Raw genomic sequence first — 27,185 nt, 5'->3', positions numbered from 1 at the left:
ACAGCACTGAAATTTCTTCACATAATGATGCTGAAATATTGTGTGAACATCCAGTTGCTGGAGATAGTTCTAAGGGGTTGAGTTTAAATTTAAATTTTGATCTTCCAGTTTTACAATCTACATTTCTTTCTTTGAACTCCAGAAACAGTTCATTCAGATTGCAAAAAAATGAGCTGCTTTTGCTTATGAACTTTTATATTATATATTTTTACAGATAAACAGTCTTTCTTGCCAGGACAGAGTCGACTGTAAACATCAGTTTCATAAAACTCTCTGACTATAGTTACGGTCTCTGGTTCAATGACATCACCATGTATCTTTCCTAGTTCTGGTCGAATGCCCTGATCTTTCATTAGTTCTCTCGTCAAGTTTACCAGCCACCTGGGTACACTGAACTCTGCAGTTATTCTCTTTTGTGAAATACTTTTCAGCACGCCCTCGTATATATACTTTATTGCAGATCCATTTCAGGATTGTAATGTTTTTCATTTACATTCCAAATTACAGTTTGCAGAATTTTAACCCAAAATATGTTAATAAAAAATGAAATTAGTCACCCTATTTAATGGAAATTATTGAATTTTTCATGACCGTATCTCCTAAACCAGTTGAATCTCAAACTCAAAAATTTAACTGAAGTTACTTACCATAGAGTACTGTATTGTGTACAAACTTCAGATTTTTAAAGAACTGCCCACCAGAGATATTCAATATTAGCCTATAATGTGCTTAACATCACAGATTTTGTCTCATTGTCCTAGGACTTAACACAGCTGATATAAAAAAAAGTTACTGCTGATGCTTACCAATGGAGAAAAGAATGATAAAGAAATGCCTGCCATCTTGAAATCAGTGACAATAAAAATAAAATAACAGTGGTTCTGGACTGTCAACATACGAGGCTCACACCACACAATATATATAGTTTTTTTGAAAATGGTCAAGCAACCAGTGTTGTATCACTTGATATGGATTGACTGTCCACACCAAATCTTCATACAGCACAGACAGTCGGCCACTCTGTGGTTTCTCATATACATTGGTAAATTTTGCATCTGTATCAAATGCTGATGCACGAACACATGAAAATCACTTGATGCTAAATGTGGGATATAGATGAGGGAGGTGGGGGGGGGGGGGGATGAATTGTACTCAAAGAGAAATATGATGAGATATTGAGATGCAGCCACAGTGTGTGGGTAGGCATTGCTACTAATCATCACAACACACCAGTTAATGTGAAGAGTGAGAGTTTTGTACCAGGTGTGCATTTATTTCAATATCGTTGGAATGGGCAATGCTACTAAAAGAAATCAAGGTGTATGCCTGAGTATAATTTCCCTACTTGTTGCAAGTGGAAGTGTTTTTTAAAGTTGACTATTAAGCTAAATACATTTGAAAAATATGGTGAATAAGAATTTTTAGAATCCCATGCATTCCTTATGGGGGAAATAAAATGCAACAAGTTCAACTTACGACTAATCAAATGGAAGTTTCGACTTTTCCGCAATAACATCTTCAATCTGTCCTTTTTCCATTGTTATCTTTTTCTATGACATTGGAAATTTTATATTTACAGGAGAACAAATAAAACAATACTCCCGTAAGCGTAATGCATTTCTCGTTGCCTTCTACTCAAAGTAAGTATATATATAGTTGAGAAAGTAGCGCAGTCTTCCCTTCCGAAGCTGAAAAAAGAGGGTCGTGGGCGTTCCCAACCCTGACGTCACTCACGGGACAGAACTGACGCTGTCACAGACCTTTCCGCTTGTTATAGGATCTGCATTTGTGTGAAAGTGCCTTGTGTTTTCTTTTTCTGTAGCTCTTGTGTGATAGTGGAGAATTTTTTTCAACAACAATAACATTTCAGGAAAATCCCGCGCAATTGTGCTGTTGCTTTGTGCCCGAACAACGCAAGAAATACAGTAGGACAGGCACATATCCAAGCAAAAGTTTTCGGTTTAAACTAGATAAAATGAGGATTTTGGTTTCTTGTTGCGTGAAATAACATAATGTGACGATAATTTAAGGAGAGAAATAATTATCAAGTCAAGACGGAGAATGTTCTGTAACCCTGTTATTGATAATAGCACGCATCCAAAGTGGGGTATAGGGGGCTTGACCCCCCCTTCTCTCCAGGAAATTTTTCAGTTTACATTAGATAAAATTAGGCTTTCGGCTTCGTCAATAATATGACTGAGAATGTTCTATAACCCTGTTATTATTACTAGCGCGTATCCAAGATGGGGATCAGGTGGCTCGAGTCCTCTCAGGTAATTTTTCAGTTTACACTACATAAAATTAGGTTTTTATCTTCTTGAATAATGTGACGATAATTTAAGGAGAGAAATACTTATGAAAACAAGACGGAGAATTACCCTGTTGTTGATAATATTGCACGTAAACTTTACTTGAGCTTTCAGTGTTGTCGCAGTGAACTTGAGCACTATGTAGAAACTTGTCAGTATTTGGAAGCTGCACAACAAAGGTAGCTCCACACGTAGGGCGATTCGTTGTAATTTCTAATCTCTGGAAGACGCGAGAGGGAATGTTCTTGAATAAGAGGAGTCGAACTACTGGCAATATCTATGAATCTTTTATCTGCCGAACATTCTAGAATATAATGAGGATAAATATGCGTTAATTAGAACCATTCCTAAATAGATATTACTTTGACAGGATCTTGGATCCAATGAGAAAAATTGCGTTGTTTCTGACTTCATTGCCTTTTAAGTGTTCAATTCAAGGACTTGTTCATGATTTATTTGATCGTGTACAAGGCGCTTTACTTCAGTCTCCAATACGAAATCATAAAAACTTCTGGGGACTTGATTTAAAAAAAATGTGTCCGAGATAACGAGTGGCGTTCCCAGGATTTTCGGAAGGGAAAGTGGTTATGTATACTATTGGGGCTATGACCCCACCAACCCTCCCTTGGGCACATCACTGGAGATAAATAAGTAAGCATTTAACCATATTAGGAGACGAAACATTAGATGTGTTGGGATCGGAAGGGTTTTCACTGTGCATTAACTGTTTCGCGATCCAACTGTATTCTAGAAGACTTCCTTTGTTTCGTGCCGATGTGTGAGACTGCGGAAGCTGTGACAGACAATTTTGCACACTTGCTGCAAACATGGGAGGACAAGATACATTAGTAGTGTTCGGGCTCGAATCAGAGAGAAATATTCGAGAACTGTCTGTGTCCAGTTCGCAGCCCACAGCTTGAATCTCGGGTTGTCGAGTGGATTGTCCATCTTGTGTATGTGTAACAGCTTCGTGAAAGCACTTCTGGTACACAGATGGTTTGATCCTGATCAGAAGAAAGAAGATAATAAATTGATAAACACACATACTGAGATGGTTCCTGCCCACAAAGTTATAGCATGGAAACAGGAGTCGAGTGGTAAAAAATGTCCCGATTTAGGGGATAGTTGCTCCCCATTTTCTTGCCTCCACACTATGTTCTCTTAATGCTAAGCCTTGTCTATCAAGAAAAGTAAACTTTCCTCGCAACCCCCCCAGTTTTAGAACCAAATTGCCACCACTGGCCTTAAACATACAATACTCCTTAAAAAATAATTTTCCCCACCATGCCGAAAGGAATTCCTGGATACGTGCCTGGGTGTAAGCTATTTTTCGTTCCTAAAGGATCCAATTACGTGCAAGATGTGGGTTTCAAATTGAAGAGATTTGATCCTGTTAACACCAAAACAGCGACAGTGTGCTCATTGCATTTTCTGTATGCCGATTACGAACGGAACTTAAAAGCAGAACTGCTGAGTATTATTACCCGTAGACCGCAGCTTAATAGAAACGCTGTACCATGTTTAAATTTGCGTGGTTGTGTGGTGAATTGTAGTAGTGTTCAATAGCCAAATGCATGGACGTCCGCAGGATTTTTTCCAGGGAGGGGCAAGGAAGGTATTTTTTTCCAGGGGGGCAAACAAGGCACATTTTCCCCCAAAATAGTGTTGTTCCCTATAAAAACATTGCTTAAATTTTGAATTTATGGTGTTCATGCAATAATTAACATATATTATTGTGGCTAAAATGAAATTATGTGTGTGAAATACATGATTTTTGGTTGACTCTCATTTTCCAGGGGGGATGGGCCGTGCCTTGCTCCCCCCCTTCCGGACGCCCATGGCCAAATGGCATAATTGATCGGAGTTTACGTGCCAATAAACGTCAGATTCGAAAGCGAGCAGTGGACAGACTTGAAGAGTTGTCTCCTTGCAAAAGAATTTGCATGGCACATAATTCAAAGACTTTGAGTACTGGAAATATGCCAAATATACCCATTCTCCAACAAGATAGTGAGTGTGTTGGAAACTCTGAAAAAGAAATTAAAATGTGCTGAAGAACAAATAAAGAAACTGCAAACACTGCAGGATGAAAGTGCTAAAAAAGTAACTTTTGGATTTTAAACATGAAGTTGTAATATCTCGGTCCCAGTGATTTATCCAACAACTTCGCCCTAACACCCCACACAATGTTTTTAAAGGGCAACTTTGTGGTAATTTTGGCTTTAAGTATAACTTTTCACCCCCATATACACGAATTTACACCACTCAAATAGAAAATTCTGAACAAACCTCTCTGCTCCACCTCCGAGCCGGCTTTCGCTCTTTTCACTACATGTAATTCTATTGATAGTTAACTTTCAGCGACACAGTTTACTAGATATAGTCTGCTCTATACATATACATTTATTTATACACACACGCTAGAACATTCATTCGATTTTAAAACAAATTTATTTCCGAAAACACGGAAGATGTGTGAATTCCTATGCCGTTACTGGTGCTCGTCTTTGACATGTCCCGTGGCTGACGTCATCCGTGGAGGTTTACGAATGGTTCCGAACTTTTCCGAACGCCAGACTGCACCTCCCTGCTTCTACTGACATCCTGGCAGTGTTGCCACACCGGATGTGCAAGAAAGGGCTAAATTTCACCTTGAATGGAGTTAAAACTGACTTTCAAGGAGCTACAATTTTTAAAGGCTCGAGAAAGTGCCTCCTAGGGTAATGTTCAGTATTAAAGCTAAGGAAGGGGGGGGGGGGGGGGAAGAATAAGGTGCTGCTATTATTGTTAACTTTAAAGTAATGACCATTTATTCTTAGTTATCACCGTTTACATCTGGCGGCATCACCCATCTCAGTAATCCACTGATGGTCGTATGAAATCGAAAATAAAGTATTCTCAGATAACGATATTATGTCATCTTCATGTTAGCCACGGCACTATATAAAAGTAGCTGGGGAGGTAAGAGGGGGTGGGGTGACATAGCCAATACAACAATATCACATGTAAAATGTATATTTATGGCAAAATTTGGTCTATGTGGGCCGGAGACAGTGATGGCACCATAGGGTGCAATGTGGGTCAGGAGCCCCAGTTCATAGCCAAATGAGTGCACGAAAGAGCCAGACCTGGATCCAAAACTCAAAGTTGGCAACAGTGCTTGCAGCTGCTGCAGAAGGGAGAGCCTTGAGGAAACCCTCCTTAGTGCCCTTAAGAAAGAAGGGGTGGAAAATGTTGAGTAAAATCAGTAAATTCATATCAGTTAATAACTAATTATAATCTCATACACTTTAAATCACTTACCTAGATCTAAATAAACATCTAGATCACTGTCTCGGAATCCTAATCCAGTCCTACGTGAGCCAAAGGGATTAGCTTCACAAAAACCATATTCTGGAATGAAAGCCTTTTCTAACATGGTACAAAGGGCTTTTTCTTTTTGTCTGTCCTCTTTTCCAAGCTGAGATGCTTCATCCAGCTCTTTCATTTTTGCTTCAAACATTTCCTTCGATGAAAACATTTGTATCACTTCATCAGTCAAAGTAATAGGCTTCTCTGTCGCACCTGGAAGTAAAACGAGATGTAAATACAACAGATTTAGTAATAACTATTAAATTGTAAAACTGGTTTCAGCAATTCATGGTGGTTGCGGTAAACGCGGTTTAAAATTACTTACGTGAAATTTAGAAGATTTCGTACTTCCGCGTTGCACAATTTAATGGTTCAATCCTATTAATTTCGAAGATCCACTGTCTTCATTCACAAAAGGGTACGGCGTTTGAAGCGGAGATGGTACCGCGTCACTACTTTGTTTGTTCCCGGGCGGCGGTGGTTGCGATTTTTCCCGTTCGGCAGCACTGGCGCGCGCATCTTGGTTTGTGTCGTCTGCTTCCTGTTGTCCGGTGGCGTTGTCAGTTGGGGGTTGGGGGGCTGGGCAGAATGCGCGCGCCAGTGCTGCCGAACGGGAAAAATCGCAACCACCGCCGCCCGGGAACAAACAAAGTAGTGACGCGGTACCATCTCCGCTTCAAACGCCGTACCCTTTTGTGAATGAAGACAGTGGATCTTCGAAATTAATAGGATTGAACCATTAAATTGTGCAACGCGGAAGTACGAAATCTTCTAAATTTCACGTAAGTGGTTTCAGCAACTTACTGTATTTTTATGCAATTCAAAATTACAGCAATTGTAGCAAAGGTGAAAGATTATGCCCTGTACATTGCAACATATCGTGGGATGTAGAGGTGGACACCACGCATTCACAATCTTCGCAATCTGACAAGATGATGTGATTAGCACCATGCTCATCACCTTCCCTCACCCCCCCCCTTCCCACAGGGTTGCCCAAGGTATCCCAGTTATTTGAGAATGGATGAATCCCAGAGGCGCTCCATACAGTGACATTGCTGGAATAATTTCCACCTAAAATCAGCTACCCTGGGTTCCAAACATGGCATCAGTAGAGCCACATATTTATGGTGAATAGATCAAGATTTTGGTAAAAAACTTGGCATATTTCGGGATCAAAAGCACTATATAAAATGGCATTTTGGTCTTAAAATGGTGAATAAGAAACTAAATTTGATTAAACAACTATATTTATTACACAACATTAACATTTCACTTCTAATAGCATATTTACACAGGGTGACTTGAAATTAGATGTATTCCCTGAAAGGGGTTAAAGTAGAGACAATTTGCAATAAATTTGACCATATGATACCCTGTCCAAAAATTAGTAGTTTTCGAGATAATCGAATTGCTATTCTTTTTTAAAAAATGACAATTTTCCACATAAAAATACGAATTGAGAAAAAACAGCTCATTGTATGGCACATATTTCACAGTTTTCTGATAGCTAACAAATAAGTGGTTGGTTGGTAAAAAGTTTGTCCCAAATAACAATCACATGTAAGTAACGGGTGGGTCTAAATTTACAAGTGATGATAAAAAAATGCACTCTTAGTTTACTTGGCAACGTATTAATAACAAAAATGGTATGACACGAAGTGTACAAATTACTTAAATTACTTCCTTGGTCATCTGCTATCCAACAAGATGCAAATTTTGCTAACATTCACATTTGTGCACAAGAAATAATACTTCATTCATCTTCATGTGAATGGAATCAATGAACAATACAATGAAAGAACATTACATGCCTTGCTCAAAGTGGGCACCTACGTTACGAATGCAGGCACGCAGGTTTTTACGGACATTTGTTGTCTTAAATGTGATGATGTCCTTGATGTGTTGACCAGCTGTTAAGATCCTCTCCCTGAGCTCTTCTTGCAAATTTACTGGTGTCTTGTAAACTAAGTCTTTCATGTGGCTCCAAATGTAGAAGTCGCAAAGCATCAAATCGAGGGATCGAGCCGGCCAGGTAATTGGGCTACCTCGGCCAATCCATTTTTTTGGGTAATTTCCATCCAGCCACTGTCGCACGCCCAGGCAGAAGTATGGATCGGCGTCATCAACAATCATTTGATCGAGCCAATTTTCCTGCCCCAAATCTTAAATGGCATCACTTATGAACATTTTTTGAGGAACGGGATGGCAATGTTGTTGGAGGATGTGCCTCTAGCTACAAGACGTGACATGATTTACCAGCTAGTTGACTGCCCAGCTCGATCACCCGATCGATTTTATGCCTTGCGGCTTTGACATTTGGAGCCACATGAAAGACTTGACAGGGATGTCAGAGAACGGAATTACAGAAATTCCAGTTTCCTGTTCCATACGGCGATAGAATTCCAACGATGCTTTCGCCGTGTGGCTGAATGCCTTGTCTTGGTGCAGTTCAACCTGGTTCAAACAAAGCATTGATTTTGACGTTCCGCTCCACCTTTCAGAGATGAAGTTTGCCCCTGTACGAGAAACCGGCCACAGTTACGGCGGCATCAGACTACCCTCCACCACACTGCTCTACTGCATGACTAACGAGATACTGTTGCTTGCCTCGGGGCAATATCACGGCGATGCATTGCGCATGCACGGTACAGTCGCACATTGAATTCGGCTCAATATAAATGAATCAACCTCTGTATATACATAAAACAACTTTCAGAATAATATATGCAACTTCCTAAAACTATACCATGAATTTACCTCGCTGAAAATGTGCTTTCCATTCTCTTATTCGCAGTTTATCATCATCCAAAAACAACTGTTTCTCTGCTATAATCTTTTCCACCGATGCCCTGAAATGAAATGATTTGTTTCATGAGTGAGATGGTTCACTAAATTATATGATACTCATCCACATACAGACATAGGCATACCATCATTCAGCTAACACACAGGAACTACATGATTTCTAAAACCTACCCTTCCTACCACACATAAAAACATGAAATCTGTAAATAAAGGTAGAAAGCAAAATGTCTAACAGTTTTTAGTCATGGAAAAGCTAGTCAATGAGCTTAATTTATATAGCAGTAAGTTAGTATTTGATAGATTTTTCAGTTTACCAAATGTTAGATCATAAGATGGTGATTGTTGACAAACAATGGTGGACAGAAGGATCTATAGGGCTTTTCAGTGCCAAATTTTCCGAACGCACCAAATTAGTTGTTGTTTCTCAAGAGAAATTCATTGGTCATTTGTTGCTCTAAGTTTTACACTTGAGCACGATGCTGGGAGATACTCAAAAGCTACTTCACAAAATTGAACCGTTGCTTGCCTAAATTGAAAATGTGTTTCTTAAGACTTTTATATAATGTAGTAAGTTCCTGAGAATAATATCCTTATGAAAATAAGAAATATTTTAAATTCCAATGATAGGGTAGCTTGGATGGGCTAAATAGCATATGTTTATGCACAAAGAGTACCAAACTTTACCACTTTTGTCACCTGGGTGTAAAGATTGAAACAACTAACCAACTAGGGCACAAAAATGTATAAAGCATCATATACATGTAGTATTATACACTTTGCCCTCTCCAATGTCGCCTTTGCATTAAACACCTATTTCCCTTCTACTTCACCCTTAATTTATTTTTCTGCAGCACGGCACTTTTAAAATTATAATTCCTGTAAAACCTTAGATTTAGATGTTCTGATTTCAGTACATTGAGAAAGTATAAAATATTTACATAAAACCTACGACATTTAACCAGAATATGATACCTGGTATAGCGCTGATCCGTTTGAATAGATACATAACCATGTAACCATTTGCTATTTGCTTTCATAAATACTTCACAATCACTTGCACGTCTACAAAATTTCACTTCCAAGTATGATTTCTGGAACTAAATACAATCAGATAAATCTTTCATGGGGACCTGAAAATTTTGCAAACACTAATTTCACAAAGAGCTAAAATGATACTTTTTATTTGTCTGTTGAAGGTAAAGGCAAAGCTGAACATTGCAACACGTCATGAAGACATATAGACGTAGGGCCTCAAACATTCACAATCTGTCATTTGTGGAGGTGATGTGATCAGCACCACTCTCATGCTGCCTTTACCCCTCAGGGTTACTCCCAAGGAGACACTTATTTGAGCTAGAGGAACTCCAAATCAGCTCCATCCATGTAAGTTGATGGAAAAAATTCTTACCTGAAATCACTACCCTTGGTCTTCCACATAGCAGCTACATGCCTTACTGACAGGACCAAAAAGGCTCTATTACTTGGCAATTACATGTCTTTACACCCACACATGTGCCTCATAGGCATCACCAGAAATTTATAGGGAGAGTCTGGTCATTGATAAAACTTGCATAGTAGAAATAAAAACAATAATAATTATCATCAGCATAGTTATGATTGTTATTATAAATAATAACTATTATAAACTAAAGAAATAAACCAATTTTATTCAAAATTTATTATTATTATTATATCCTTGAGAAGATTCTTCCACTTGATCCACAAATGTTTTTCATCTTTTTTACATTTCATAAAGTTAGTGTACCGAAATGCATGGTTGTTATATTTTATTACTAACTTTTACACACAAAAGCCAGTGGAAAAAATTTGGAAATTTGAAAACTTTGGAACCAATTATTATTTGAATTAAATGGTTGAATTTGAAAACGTAGCCTGGTTCCTGTAGTTTACACATTTTTTTTTTTTTGATCTAACGCAGTTTTTAGTTTTTACTTTTGTTATTCTGTTCCAATAACTAAGTGAATTTTATTTCTGTTATTACCAATAAAAATAACAAACTTTCTGCTCTTTGTACCCTGAAATGAAGAATGCAAAATTCCAGGGAAAGTCCATGGATCTGTTCGACCCCCTTCCGATGCCCATGAACCCCCCATATACAGTATTGGACAAATTATTGGACTCATTAGTTGAAAAAATGAAACACAGATAAACTCATTTTATGTAAAAAAAAATATGACAGATTTAATGTTTTGTGATACACATTGCATTGTTATGACCACCTCTGGCCTTCTAGATTTCTCTGATTTCAAATGTTTTCATTTGTGAATTTTTCTGGTCCCTTTTCATTCATCAAGATGACTATGTGGGCCATTCCAAGTCAAATCAACATGGTTCTCAACCTTACATTTTTTGATTCATTTGAAATTTGGCATACTGGAAGGGCCACTTGAGGTAGGAAAATATGCAAAATTGGATATCCATGTCTTTTGTACTTCTGAAATTATAGGGGTGCAAAATGCATGATTTGAACCATTTTTTCAACTTGCCAATTTTAAATTCCAATATTTTGGCAATAGGTGCACCTACAGAAGTGATTCAAATGGCGTTGGAAAGGAAAGATCTTGAAAGGATCTTTCACACAAGATATCAAGATATACATGCTTATGTCAGGGTAAAAAACAATTGAATGTGGTATAAAGCTCTTGGTAGCCATTTTCTCAAAAACATTTTTAAATTCATTTAAAAAAATTATGTCATACATACACTACCACTCAATAACTGCACAAAATTTTTAAAAAAAGGGATGCCAATGGGATCCGGAGTAATGTTACATTTTGGTTAGGGTAGGTAATGCATGATAATGTATTTTAATAGACAAATTACTATAATTCAAAAGAAAAAGTATAACAGAAATGAAACAATGTTGTTTGATTTAACTTACACGAAACTGATATTTGCATTCCCAATTCTTAGAAATACAGGGTGATTCAAAAGTCTGGCCCCATAGGCAACTCCCATTATTATTGCACATAGCAAAAAAAAATTGAAAGAAGGGAAAGATGTGGGAAATAGGTAAGTTTGTATGTACAGTACTTGAATTTCATTGTAGCACATACCATTCAGGCTGTACACTGGTACGAGACTCGTTGCTAAGTGAAAATGTCACGTGCTTGGCCCAGAATACTGTATTATTACAATACCATATAGTACTGGGTAAATTAAGAATTGATGACAATAATTACAGATACACATGTATATATAATGAATTACCTAACCCTAATCTAACATAATTCCGGATCCTAATTTAACATATTTGTACAGTTATTGAATAGTGGTGTATGTATGACATATAATTTTTTGAAAATTATAAAAGACCCGTTTTTGGACAAAATGGCTACCATTTTTTTTTACTCACCTTAAATTGTACTTTTCTTTTACCCTGACATAGGCATGCTATATCTCATGTGAAAGAGCCCTTTAAGACTTTTCCAAAGCCGTCTGAATCCCTTCTATAGGTGCCCTGATTGCAGAAATATTGCAATTTGAAATACAAAAGACATGGATCTGCAACTTTGCATATTTTCCTAACTCAGGTGGCACTTTCAGTCCGTCAATAATGTGTTCCTTGAAGGGAGATAGAATTAGTGTTTTGAAAGTATATATGGCCAACGAGAAGTTGCAGTATACCTGCAAATAACAAGTTTGCATAGACTGCTAATAAGTTATGCAATTTGTACTGATTATAGAGCCCTGATCTGTAGCTGTTGGTACATATTTGACAATGAATGACAAGGGACTTGGTTTGATTCCTTGTTGAGACACAATTGCCATAAATTTTCAATAAGCCATAACTTACAAGTGCCTTAAAAATAAATTTAATGAAGAGTTGGCCATTGAGAAGAGGAAAAAGTGGAAGTTGTCTTTGGAGGGATTCTTAAGGATAATGTGGCTCGAAAATCATTTGTTCAGGATAAGGACAAAGAGAAGGCATGTTAAGTTGCAGTTAAGCTTAACTTCTTGGAAGTTTGTATTTAATTCGATAAAGAGGGTGATGATTCCATGACAGATCCAGTGACATTATTTGGAAGCAGAAATACTGTTCCTGAAATTATATTCTAACACACATTTGAATTGTAATAATATACAAACCTTTATACATAAAATATATTTTAATTAGTTTCATATACTTAAATACTTAGCCTCAGCAGAGGGTTGTGTGATGTACTGAAACAATGTGGGTTCTGAGTCCCAGGCAAGGCATGGTTGATTAACAATTATCATAATATAACCCATATTCCTGATAAACCTTGAGAAAATGGCATATTTAAGAGGGGTAGGTTATTTGACCTGAACCAAAAAAGAAAAAGTTACTACCACTTGTTGATTTAAAATTCTTGTTTTGTAATCATAGATACAACAGACACTTGTGGATTCTCATTATCATCAGCATGAATATTATTTTTATAAATTATTAAGGATCATTGTTTATGGAACAGGTCTGAGCAGTGGTGAGGGACGATGACTCCTCTTATCGCCATCCAAGAGTATCCAGGTCTGTGATAATTTTACTTCAAGAAGATAACATTGATTGATTGATTGAGTTGGTGTTTAAGTCCACTTTATGCACAGTAAGGCTAATTGGGACTGGACCTACAGTTTAAACTGGGGTCCAAACCACTATGTGCCTCCACCGGGTATCGAACCCGGGACCCCTTGATTACAAGGCTACGACGCTTCCACTGTGCCATCAGGGAGGCTAAGAAGATAACATTTCACCCATATTATTAATAACTATAAAGAAAGAACACAGAAATATGTGCTATTCCTACCTGTCTGAGAATTTAACAATAGCATATTTTTCATATGCTAGTATACTGTCCACACTTCCATAAGACTGGAAAAAGTTGATCAAAGCTGTCTTTCGAACACCTTTCCGAAAACCTTGAAGATAAAAAAATAAATTTGGACCATGCAAAAAAAAAAAAAAAAAAAAAAAAAAGAAACTAAAATACATATTCCTACCTTTCTGAAAATTCAATAACAGCTGCTCCTGCATATACCCTGAGATATTCAATATAGCCATATGTCTTGAAAAACTTGTATAAAGTACTCAGGTCAACTCTTTTCGGAAAACCTTTAAAACAAAACAAGCTTGTTAAAGGGCACCGGAAAAGAAAGAATAATAAAAAAAGAAGTGTGTCAATATACAAACACAAAACAAATGAATGTGCATTCAGTTCGATTCTTCACTACAGCACACTACAAAAACAAACATTCCAAAGTTTGATCATCCCTTTGATTATTATTGGATGAATACAGAGTCAAACAGTATGCGGAACAGTCTCCACGGAGGTCTTCCCCTGTGGCAGTGTTGCCAACTTAGCTCTCTTGAAGCCGGATTTGGCTCTTCGTGCATGTGAACTGGGGTGCCTGCCCCCATTCCCCATTATGATGTTCCGGCCCACATAGACCAACTTTTGCCATGATTATACATTTTGCACGTGACGTGATACTGTTATATTGGCTGCGTCGCCCAACCCCTCTTATATCCCCAGCTACTTTTTTATAGTGCCGTGTTGACGTGAAATTGACATAATATTGTTATCAGGGAAACTTTATTCTCGATTTCATACGATTATCGGTGGATTATTGAGATGGGTGATGCCACTGGATCAAGATGGTGAAAACTAAGAATAAATTGTTATCAATATAGAGTTAACGGTAATAGCATATGTAATAGCATAATATGGTATTTCAACAGGTGCTTGTATCTCTTGAATTTAGGCAGTGGATGAATGCCCTTTTTGTATTCTTCAGCTGGTGACTTATAGTGCACATGTTTCCCACTGCGTTTGCTTCCTGTACGTAGATGTTGATATTTGATGTATACACTAGCACATCTAGGAATGTTAGGCAATTGCTCTATTTCTATATTGAACCAAATTGGCAGATGATGGATGAATACGTTGATGAAGTTCATTAATTTCAGTTGTCACTGCCACCATCTGCAAGCTCTCATAAAGGATGGTGGCACTGAACACCGAAATTAATAGAACTTCATAAAAGAAAACAGTTTTGCAGATAAGTGAATACTTCATTTCAGTGTATTAATTTGCTACCAAGTCTTTCTTTCCCTGGAACTTGATGGATGGATAATATTCACGGGCTGAGTAGTTTATATAAAGAGTTGATCAAGACAACTATATACATATGTTTTTCTAGTTTAAACAATATATACATAAAAAGTCCAAGCACATAAGATAATGTTACAATACTGTAACTCTGCAGTCTTAGTTCCTATGAGTTTTCTTAAACATATCTTGTAAATATTATGAACTATTAACATATTTTTTAAAAAAATCTGCATGCAGTATTATTTTATATGTGATTTTGGAACATACAGAGTGACTGGAAAGTATCCCTATTGAAAAATAATTACAGTGGAATCCCAAATATACATTTTCCTTAATTATAGATTCAATCTTGATGATCCCAACATAGCAAAATGTTATAAAATTTTCCTCGATTTTACATCTTCCCGTATTTTAAGTTTCTTCAGGTTGGTCCCCTGAAAAACATAAAATCAAGGTTCCACTGTATAACTTTTGTAAATAGCATCACATTTGCATGAAACAAAGTCCACTGTGATCCTTGAATTTAATTGCTAACTTCTGCTTTCTTTTAACAGTGACAAGCAGCTCATAATGATCAGATGTCTGACACTGCATGAGCATGTCCAGCTGGCATCCCATTACGAAGTGTGGCAGTCTGTGGTACAGGTGTGTAGAGATGGTGCCAGGGTGTTAATGGACCTTGTGTTTCAGTGGATGCCAACACTATCTTATACTACCATTCCAAGCTTATGACCACGGGACTTCAAACAAATATATCCTGCACCTCTTGAACATTTTCCTCCAATCTGGATGTTGAGAGGTAATTGCTTCTGCGGGTATCTATCATAGTTCATGTGGTCATCAGCTTGGGAATCTTCATTTTCTGATGGTCTTGGCATCCACTGAAGCACGAGGTTCATGAACACTCCATCACTATTTCTGCACTGGCATCAAGGATTACCACACTTCGTGACAACATGTCCACTGAGAATGCTCACGCAGTATCAGACATTGGGTCATTATGGGTTGCTCAAGTCACTGTTAGGAGAAAGCAGAAGTTAGCAATTACATTCTACCACTTCAGGGATCACAGTGCATTTTGCCTCATGCAAATGCGATGCTACTCACAAAAGTTGTAAGTTTTTTTAATAGGGAGTTACTTTCTAGCCACCTTGTATATCACTGTGCACAGGAATAGTGCAGTTTGGTTTGTACATTTAACAATGTACAAGAAAAACACACATCTTAGCAGCCCCCACCCCCCTTCCAGTGTCATTTATCATTCCCCATCCTTAGTGTTACACATTTGACTAACAGATCTGCAGACACCTTGCATTGGCATAGTTTGAAATATAGTAATTTCATAAGAAAATACATAATTAGAACACATCTATTCTCTAATAATTTGCATATCTAGTCTACAAAACAAAACCTCTATCTATAAATTTTCACTCTGGAAAACAAAAAAAGTAATAGTATTCTAAATCAAACTCATACATTGATAAAATTAATTTAATTTTTGTGTTCTTTGTTTTCAATCTGATAAAAATATGCTGTTGGTGGTAAAAGCAAAGTTTTAAATTTTATTAAATTATTTATATTATTGAATTTTCATTTGTCCAAATTTTCAGACCGATCTTGACCTTCCTCAGGAATGGGAAATGAATACAAATAACAGTACATTGGGCAGCATTAAAGTACTCGTTATAAACTAGAATAACTTCAAGCAAAATTTAAATGGCAACTGTTGTAGTAATATTTGTCACTTGGCACACCTCAAAAAGGCAAAACGTTGTTCGGAATTTCAACATAACCAACCTGTGCACATTGTGGGATATCAAGGACATCTGGTTGAATCAGCAAAGTATTCATCAGACAGTACAGAACTGCCGATGATGACCTTGAGGTGGGGTCAAAAGCTCGGAATTAATTAATAATTTTAATTTTGTGTGCACTGTGTTTCATAATGTAACAACAGGCATAGTTAAAAACACAGTTGGACTAAAACTTAAAATTCCCAAAGCAGGCTACTGTCACTAGCATGGTTGTTACCACCTGGGCGTATGAGTTGCATTCATTTCCACTCCTAGCAAGGGTTATAGTAAGCTAAAAAATTCAGACGACAGATGTTCACGTGCAGTCAGTGCCAAAGCTAATGGTAGGCAAAATGTCCAATAGCATGTTCCTAAACTTTATTTCAAGGAAGGTTCACAGTCGGTTCAAAAACAGCCAAGAAGGTGAATGAAACCACTGCTTGGCATCGGAATTCATATCTTAAAATCAGACAAGTAAAATTAAAGAGAATGAATAAGTAAAGGTTAATTGCTTACTATTAACTTTCCTGTCTATTATATTATGGATGCTCAATCCCTTTGTTCTGATCTAGCATCCTCTCTATCAGGAGAAGTGCTATGTTATCGATGAAAACGTTGCCTTTTGTAATATTTATTACAAGGAGGTGAGAATACTTATTTTCTTCACCTTCCAGTGCAAATAGAGGAACCTTATCTAATATTCATGAAATTTGCTTCTGTTACTTCCTGTAATATTAGAGATCTTTTGCAGCCTACAGACTAGTATGACAGATACGTGCAGGAGAGTGACTCTTTTATATCTTGAAGAAAAAAACTTAGTTGAATAATACAACATGAATTGCTGCAAGAAGTCTAGATACATTTTCACAAAAAACAGTAAGTTTACTTATGGTGTTTTGTCTGTGTAGCAAGTTTTACTTTTTCTTCATTTTGAGTCCATTTTGTGCTCAGATGGGCTAATCAGGATTGGATCTACAGTTTAAAGTGTAGGCCAATTTTTTGTAGAATAGAAGAATAATTAAAGGTTTTTGCAGTATTACTTGCATGCACATTTTTGTGGTTTTGAAGCATATAAATCATCAGTTTAGTAATAAGACAGTTTTGAGTCAAGTTTTGACACGTGAATCAAACTTTTCTATCAAAGTGAATCGGAAAAGAAGAAAAATGTTGATTGCAACTGTCAGTGTTGATATGAACATACATGTACATGTTGTTCTAAAAAATATAACGTTTTCAGCCACAATCACCAAAGCTAGGCCTGTTCCTTGGAAAGATTTAGATCACATACAAAATTGTTTAATTCACTTTGCGTTAGGAAATGTGATTTTGTTTGTTCTACAAATACAGAATATGAGCTTGTGAACTGCAAGCTGCATCAATATTGCTATCTGTGTTCTTTACCAAAAGTGAAAATGTGCATGGTTCAAATGAATAACGCTAGCTAACAGAAACAATTAAAAAGAAAGTCAGTCTTACCTGTGACAAATATTTTATTTGTTTTCTCCTCTTGATGTTTCTTCCCGTTATGTTGCTTTCGTTTCTTATTTGGCATTTTCTTCGCTTCACCATCATTGCTTTGAGCCTGACCCTTAGAATTAGCTCCTTCAGCTTGCATTTTTCTTGCAGGATTTGTGAATGCTGTACCTCGGAGATTAATAGGAGGATTTCTCAAAAACACTCCGGGCTGCTGTATACGTGGACCTTCACTTGAAAATTTCTCATTATATGGGCTGTTCGTACCTTGTTTAGGAAGTTCTCCATTACTGGTATTACACGGAGGTTGATAATAAGAAAGATGCTTTTTATCTTGCAAGTGATTTTCGACAGTTACTTTGTCACCAAACAGGATAATGTTACATATTTCACATTTTATTTCTCGTGCTATATACTCCACATTGTCATTTAGTAGACTGTCATTTTTCTCTTTCATGGCCAAGGTGTGTCTTTTGGATTGCATGTGTTCGCTCCAACACTTCTCATTATAAATTCTAGAGTTACAAAGGTCACACTTGTACCTTATTTTAACATTATTCTGCACCTTACTGTCCTCTCTACCACCATCCATGAGGCGTAAGTTCTGCTGGTGAGTCTTTCCTTCTGCATGCCATTTAGTATTTTGTTCTCCAACAATTTGCATCTTACACACATCACACCTATATATATGACCTGCAATTTTACGGATTGCTTCACTTGCTTTACCACCTCCATGCTGCACACGAGCAGGGGAATTGTTGCTTTCTGCTTTATTCTCCTTCCCACTTTCACTGTTACATGATTTGCTTGCTGTTGTTGAATTACTTTCAAGATTTTCTTTGTTGCTGATGGATTCCTTTGGAGGACCTAGTGGGAACGAAATGGCTTCCTTTTCCATCGCTTTCGGCTCTTCGCCCGAAAATAAAAATTCCTCAAGTATACTTTGATGCTTTTTACCTTTAACATGACTTCTAGCTATCCCCTTACCAGGCGGTAAGACTCTGTTGCATACAAGGCACATGTAGACATTATGACCAAGCTGACCTCGGGTAATAACTATTCCTTCGGGCAACTTTTTCTTTTCCCTAAACTTAAAATTACAACGGTAATTATTCTCGTCTATAATTGGTTTGGGTCTTTCACTTTTGGCAGTACCACCAGCAAGCTTTGAAAACAGAAGTGCCTGCTCTACCTTTTTACAGTGTTTCTTTCCTGATTGGTGTTGAATCCAGTCATGCTTAGACATGCCAGATTTACATGCAGTACAATATATTTCACGTGGAGGCTTGCCAGGAACACATCCTTGCTTCACTTCCTTATTTCCAACTTGGAACCTTTTCTCATGAAAAATATTTTGAGGTTTTCTCATCTCTTGTCCTCTGTTTGACCCTGTAGCCTTGGTGAACCTGCTTTCACTCCGGAGCTCATGACCATGCGTTTTATTGGTAAGATGCGACTCTGCTGGAGCTCTTTTACTACACATTAAATTGGTTCTTGTTTTTGACGCTTCATTGGCATCCTCTTCAGCAGATGATGAGTCACTCTCCTCCTCTTCTTCAACCAATTCCTCCTCCTCTTCTTCCAGTTCCTCCTCCTCCTCTTCCATAGTATCATAGTCTTCCCACGAGTCCTCGTCCTCAGATGAGGAAGAATCTTCATCATGTTTTTTCATAACAGAAGCTGCTGGGGCATTGATTTTGCTGCTAGCTAAATTGCTGCTGCATGCTCGCTCAATTGCTGCATGTGGACTGTCCTTCTCATTACCCGACGTGAACTTGTCAATGTTCAAGTACTCTAAAGACCCTGCTAAATTACCAACTTCTTGACAATTGTCCATCTTCTCAGATGTGGTTTACTGATCTACCTGAAATTGTACAATACAATGAGACTAAGTTACAGCTGCAGTTCCTTCAAAACGATTTTACATTTACTTTATTCTAGATAAGATGTAACATACAACATGTTTCATGTCTGAAAAAGGCTGTTGTTTTTCACAAATTTACAATACACATAATACGTTTAAATATGAAATTACAGTGTGTTCAATTTAAAGCAGGACCGCACAATGATGAGTACATAATTGTGTGCTATTTAGTTTCCAGAGGTAACTTGATTCCTGTATTGTTCCATTGATTTGATTTGCTTTATTTTACTTCGCTTTTGTGCCACTTTTGGCTAATTTGTGAAGATGGGGATGAGTGATGATATGATGAAATTGATGAATGGACACACTCAAATATCCATGCCCAGGCCAGGATTCGAACCTGGGACCCCTAGCGTCGTAGTGCGATGTGCTAACCACTCCGCGACAGGGGCTGGGTATTGTTCCATTGAGATAGCTATGCTTGGTGGGGAAGGTAGTGGAGATGAAGCAAATTAATTCCTCAGATGCAGAAACAGTTCTAATGAGTCAGATGTCACACAGGGAGTTGTCAATGATCTAACACAGTAATATTCAAACTGTGATGCGTGCCTCTGGAGAGGCAGCGAAGTTTCGCAAGGGAGGTGCAAAAACTTCAAAAAATCTATTTCCTTCTTCTGAAAGTTAATGAAAAAATATATTTTCTTCTTCCGTATTATTGCTACTCACGTTGGTTGTCCATCGGCAATGTCATCTCTCATGTTTTTGAACTGAGACAGGAACTGCACTTGTAGAAGACAAGCAAATGCTGAAACTTCATTGACAACTTCATTAGAAATTGGCATAACTTTCTGATATTTTCCACAACTCAATGTTCTGACTGTAACTACAAGGTACAAGGGAATCCTGCAACTATCAGACAAGGTGTCAGCCTTCAAAAGAATGCTTTGTAAGAGAAAGATTAAAGATGAAAGCACTGGTGATTACTTTCGTACACTAAGCTTGGTAGAAGAAACAGGACTACAATTAAATTAGTAAATCTAAAGATGGCTGTGTCCCTGTTTTTAACATATATTATCCAGCTTTTCTTACATTTTTATCTCATGAATATCATATTGCTGAATAAAATGACACCTGCTTATAAACGTCAAAAAAATTGTACACCACCTGTATTAATCACATATATTATATTTCCATTACTTGGATGTGTATGAACAGTAAATAAACACATGAAGAGATTTTGTGTTAATCTTTCATGGTCACATCACATGTAGTTATCTATTTTTATTGAGGGCAAGGGCATGCAGATTTTGGCAGTGGAGGGGAGCCATGACTGTTGAAAGTCTGAAAACAACCATGGATGCCCAGACCTATCAAGATACTGTCAGACAGTTCACAGATTTTCTGAAAGACAATGAACGTGAATGCTGGTTACAGCAATACAGTGTGACCTGTCATACAGCAATTCCAACATCATGATGCTGAAGGAAATTTTTAGCGGCACTATCGTATTTAAAGGATGATGACTACCAAGATCTCCAGGTCTTTAAGGAGCTCAAGATGATCATTGATGCCATCCAGAGTATCGACAAAGAAGGCTCCATAGGATTGCTAAGAACATGGCGAAACATGGAGAAAAATGCATTGAACTGCAGGGATGTCATTTACAACATATGCTGTGGCAAATGTATGTATATTTACATTTACATTCATTCCATTTTTACAATGGGTCCTGTTTGAAATTGAATACCCTGTATAAAGGTAAGTAAATTCTTGTACATGAAAGAATTGGCACAAACCATTTGCTTGTAACATGAGTATATAGAGTGTGGGCCACTAAAAGAGCAAAATTAGACTTTGATGAAGAATTTAAGCACCTACAACACATGTGTGGATATTTTGTCGTAGTCATTATCAGCAACAACACTGACATAGATTTTGCACAGGCACAGGCAACAAAAAAAATTGAAGTTCTAGGAAATACCTTGGTGGGGGGTGCAATAAGTGATGGTCAAAGTCCTAAATGGAGATGGTTTCCACCTGGAATAGAAGGTTTTATCTTTTGTGTTTTTTGCATTTAGCATCTTCAATATAAACACAACCACCATAGATACACAACACCATGCATCCAATAAATGCGCAAAGATCTCTGGAAGGTAGTTTTATACACTTTTTGGAAAACAGCATGGTGACAAACTAAAATTTGTCAATTATTTTAGAATGAGAACAGCAACTTTAGAGTGCTTGGTGGAGCAGCTGTCAGTCACCATTCAAGATAAAAATATAGTCGGAGCTTCATAAGAATTTTCCATCTGGGAGTGGTGTAAGTTTGTATTTAGGGGGTGGAAGGGTAAATTTAGCGCAAATAACACCATAAATTAAGGGTTCTTGAAAAAAAATGTAGGTGGGGTTGTTGGGGGCGCATGGCGAAATCACTGGATACAGTAATGGGATAACGCATATCTCCTCAGGAAATGCTTGGACACTATGGCAAGTGCAAAAATAACTTTTTCCCAGTTTACGAAAATTGTATCATCACAATGTCATATCTAAATTTACTCATGATGAAAAGTTGAATATACTCTACTTTATAATAGTGTCTTCATTGAGACAGCTATTACTTGGGGTCTGTATTTTCATAGCCTGAGGTGTATGGGGCGTTGGTCTGACAAGCGATTTGTTGAGGAGAGCTAATTGCATACCGATCTACTAGTCGTTGTTCTGGAAAGTTTATCATGCTAGACCACATTTGCAGCAGTTTCAGTAACACCTGCTGATATGTCAGTGTTGGGGAAAACACAGATTTTGATGGTGTGTGTGTGTGTGTGTGTGTATGTGTGCAAATGCTCTTACACTTGACATAAGACGGACACAGACTAAATTATCATTTGCCATTTCCTATATTCTTTAAAATTTGATTTAATAATGAATATGATTCACATGAAAAGCCCTCATCATGAACTTAAAACTTGAATTGAATTGGATGACTTCATTAGTGGGAGATGTAAAACCATATAAATGATTATTAAACTAAATGATTGTGTACAATATAGTATTAGGACACATAAATATGTGATTTTAGTGTTTTGTAAGCACTGACAAGCATAATCTTGAGGTAATGCATGGAATCTTACATGGCAAGTTGTTCATTGAACTTATCACAGGCACACCAACCCAGTCATTTCATTTGTGAATTTGGCAAGAGGTGAGGGAAGGTAATTAAAACTGATATTGATGGTTAATTCTGACAATAATTTGATTAAATGAGGAGGGCGATTGCCTCTCCCAACTGCCAGGTTCTTGTAATATTTTTCAACACTCGACTGTCCACTTTATGTTAACAATGAAGATAATATAAATGTATGTTGAAGCAGCCAAGGTAAAAACCAATAAATAAAAATTAAAAAAAGAATGTAGAAACATTTAAAATCTGGGTTTCACTGTACATAAAACCCAGGCTTACGTCATTACAGTTCAATCCTTGATCATGTGGCTGGCACTAGATCTCAAAGGTTTGGAAACCTATCAGTAACTGACCTGACTGATAATCTCAACAGAATATCTTGATTTAAATCATGAATCACACTAATATATTAATCAATATTTCCATGTCCAAGTTGTCTACTTTAGATCATATTCACAGTTATGTCTATTGTACTTTGGACTAGATTTTACCTGCCATTTAAATAAAATCATGAGGTACATAACCCTTTGCAGGTTACCAGATAATACTTGCCATATTTAAAACATTGTAATATGTAGTTATCAAGGAAATATCAATTTATCTGTCAGTGAACTTCCTTGAACCAGATAACATATCCATTGAGAGATAATTCTGTATGAACTTGCCACTCAAAGGAGTGGCCTGTCCTATCTTAGCTTCTTGAGTTGGGATGATTAAAATCAACATATAGGAATAAGATAGGTGAATTCATAAACAATTTCACAAACAATTATTATCTTACAGGAACTTGATAGCAGCAATTTTTTAAGTATTGTGTACATGGAAAGTGCACATCTGCATTCAAACACCCCTTCCTGCACACATACAAACAAACATTGCAAACAGAAAGAGAGAGGAGAGAGAAATAGGGAGAATGAGAATGTGAGACAACAGAGACTAGTAAACATACAAACAAACTTGGACTGGAAATCATCTCCTAATTATGAATACAGTCGGTGCTCGAAGTGAAGGATGATGGCATCTCCAGCTAGCAAAATGTTTACAAAGCATCCTCCCAGTTGTCTAAACCCCCAAGACTTGATTACACATTCCCCTACTCATAGCTAACATTTTCCACTTCAGGCACTGACTACAGTCAGTGCTACTACACAACACATATTATATAAACAAACCTAAATAACACATAGTATATAAACAATCATGCAGGACCAGGATAATAATGATTTCTGTCTGTATCTTCATGCAAGCAAATTTCACTAACAAAAATGCATGAAAAAATAAATAAATAAGAAAATCCTCCAATTAAAAACACACACACGCAAAAAAACAAAATCAGGTGGCTAATGTAACCTATCTATCTATGCGTACACACCTCAAGAAAGGATGAAACAATTCTTTAGGTGAAATAAAATGTGATTTCATTATTTAAATAAAAAGAGAAAACGAGTTTAAACAATTTCGACAGGTTAAATGAATAATAAATTTGATTACCACCAAGGTTGATTGATTTAATTCAAGATTTAAATTAGGTGATTTAAAAAAAAAAAAACCACCCTGATTTAAATCGATATTTTGTGCTTGTGCGAATTACTCACTTTGTGACAAATTAAGTATTTAATAAAATACCAAAAACAGTATATTTACGATTTGTGAGTATGAATTGTTTATAAAACAACGTTTCGGAAGTCGACTGCTCCCTTCTTCAGGTTCTTTCCTTGGTTGCTAAAAACTTGCCAATGTTTTGATAAAACTTTCACACCCAATTCTTTCATCATAAAACCCCATTACGGGTTAAAAGCTAAACTTTAAAAACTTGAAACTTAAAACGTCAAGGACCACGTAATCAGGTATGGCCCTAGCCTTCTCCTTCTAATAGTCTTGATTTCTCCCCCCCCCAAACACTTTCCTTTCTTCATCTAAAGCAGTGTTCCGCAACCGGTGTGCCGCGGCACACTAGTGTGCCGTCACAAGGTGAAAGGTGTGACGCGAACTTTTACCTACTATTGGAATATTGTAAGAAATTAATTGTCGATTTTAAGTAAGAAGGTGTTTGTTTATTCTTGCTGATAACTGTTATATTTTCATAGAAATTAAATTTAATTTATTTACTCAATATTGTTATAGTAATCATCGCCTGTAACATTGGGCCGGTTTGATGGGTTACAGGCAGCAAGCTTTGTGTTCACCGCATAGAAAGCCGCGTAAGACATTTAGCAAGCCTTTTAGCGGCCCGCACCAATCATACAATAGAGCTATTCAAACGAGTTCTTTGTAACATTGCATCTTTTGTGTACGGCTGGCTGTTTTGTGCCTGTTTGTCTGCGCTTCTTAAACTTTATTGCTCTTTTCCTTCGCCGAAGGACCCACACATTGTCAGACAACAATTACAGTATTTCAGTTCAGTTCTATCACAGCTGTGCTCTGCAGTAGTGCGAATATTGAATTGCTACACCAGTCTTACTATTTCTTTTTTCGATATGGATAAGTTCCTTCTACGGAGTGGTCCATCCTCGAGTGCAAGTAGTGAAACCATCGAGCCCGAAAAAAAGAAACAGAAAGTAGTTCACCGGCAATATAGTGATAACTATTTATCTTAAGGTTTTTTTTGGTGTGGTGACAAAACATGCCCAATCCCTGAGTGTGTTGTGTGTGGTTAAAAACTCAGCAATGCTGATATGGTTCCCAGCAAATTAAAACTACATTTGTCAACAAAACATTCCTCTTTGTTAAGTAAAGATGTAAATTATTTTCGTCGGTTGTTGGAACAAAATAAAAAACAAGTGACGCTCATGACTACGTCGGTATGTGTTTCGCCAAAAGTACAGGTAGCTATAAGGTAGCCGAAACTTATCGCAAAGGCCAAAAAACCACACACAATAGCAGAAATGTTGTTAAGGTCCGCGTGTAAAGAAATGGTAAAAATAGTCCTGGGTTCAGAAGCTGCTACTGAAATTTCAAAAATTCCTCTCTATGCTGACACAATCAGCCGCCGAGTTAGTGACATCGAAGACATTATGAAGGAGAAAATAAAGAGCAGTCGAAAGTTCTCACTTCAGATCGACGAGTCCACCGATATTCCTACGTAAGGTATGTTGATGGGGATGTAATTGCAAGTAATTTCTTTTTTTGCAAAGAACTACCCGAGCGAGAAGAAATATTTCGTAGGACTAATGAATATGTGGTCCGTAATGAATCAACATGGGAGGACTGCGTTAGAGTTTGTACAGACGGAGCCGCTTCTATGACAGGCCGAGTGAAAGGATTCGTGGGTAAAATACGCGAAGTAAATTCTAACTTACGAACCGACCATTGTATCATTCACCGCGAAGCCATTCTTGCTAAGTCTTTGCCATCTCCCCTGAAAATTGTGATGGACGAAGTAGTAAAAGTCGTGAACGTTTTGCGTCAAGAAATGGGATCAGAGCACACTACACTTCTGCTACATACAGGAGTACGATGGTTATCTCGAGGTAAAGTGTTAACGGGAATGTTTGAACTTAAAGAGGAGGTACTTTCATTTTTGACTATTGAGGGGCATGAGTATGCGGATTTATTTGCAGATGATGAATGGATATCTAAGTTGGCATATCTTTCCGATATTTGCGTACACTTGAATGAACTAAACAGAAAAATGCAAGGTAGAAACGAAAATATTCTGACTAGTATGGATAAGATTCAAGGATTTATTAATAAGATGAACTTGTGGATACAGAAAATTGAAAATGGATCGTGTGAGATGTTCCAAACTGTATGGCCCCTTGCTGACGATAACAAGGTGTTGATGGACTTAATTAAAAAAAACATTTAGTACTCTCGCAGCAGACTTTCAAAAAATATTTTGGAGAGACCGTTGAAGATTTTGACTGGGTTCATGATCCATTCAGTATGGATTCGAAATATCTTCCAAAAAATTTACGCTTACAAGAGGAACTGGCAGATTTGAAAGCAGACAGAATATTGAAATTAAAATTTTTCGAAGTGCCTTTGGATACATTTTGGTTGTCAATAAACAGTGAATACCCGGCTATCTCCGAGATGGCAGTTAATGTGTTATTACCATTTTCAACTACTTATTTGTGTGAACTGGGCTTCTCGACGTTGACTGAAATTAAAACATCAAAGAGAGAGAGACTCAAATCCATCGATGAAGAAATGAGGCTTGCTTTGTCAACGATTCCGCCACGAATCAGCCGTCTGTGTGCAGCTAAGCAGTATCACATTGAAGGTATGAGTAGAGTTATTTACTTTAAAATTCGTATTAGAAATGTGTATTTTCTACAGTGAATTAAAGTTAATAAATTTTTAATAAATGCA

The 27,185-nt window shown here is 37.2% G+C and overlaps 1 protein-coding gene across 2 annotated transcripts in view; it reads right to left on the bottom strand.

Annotated features, from left to right (window-relative positions):
• Window positions 1-27,185, bottom strand: part of LOC145978561 (uncharacterized) — a 39,071-nt gene that overhangs the window by 3,814 nt on the left and 8,072 nt on the right. The window contains exons 2-5 of one of the 2 annotated variants that reach the window (XM_083111256.1): window positions 17,830-19,690; window positions 13,449-13,560; window positions 8,418-8,509; window positions 5,613-5,873 (exon numbers count right to left, since the gene is read on the bottom strand). In XM_083111256.1, coding sequence (XP_082967382.1) covers window positions 5,613-5,873; window positions 8,418-8,509; window positions 13,449-13,560; window positions 17,830-19,663 — 2,299 coding nt within the window. In that variant the 5' untranslated portion in view covers window positions 19,664-19,690. Of the gene's footprint in view, window positions 1-5,612; window positions 5,874-8,417; window positions 8,510-13,255; window positions 13,368-13,448; window positions 13,561-17,829; window positions 19,691-27,185 lie in introns of both variants that reach the window. The other variant, XM_083111255.1, reaches the window with a different exon arrangement.

Source organism: Lepisma saccharinum, chromosome 25, assembly GCF_977018435.1.
Source record: "Lepisma saccharinum chromosome 25, izLepSacc3.1, whole genome shotgun sequence".
In the NCBI taxonomy this organism is placed as follows: domain Eukaryota; kingdom Metazoa; phylum Arthropoda; class Insecta; order Zygentoma; family Lepismatidae; genus Lepisma; species Lepisma saccharinum.
This window is presented reverse-complemented; position numbering and strand designations above follow the sequence as displayed.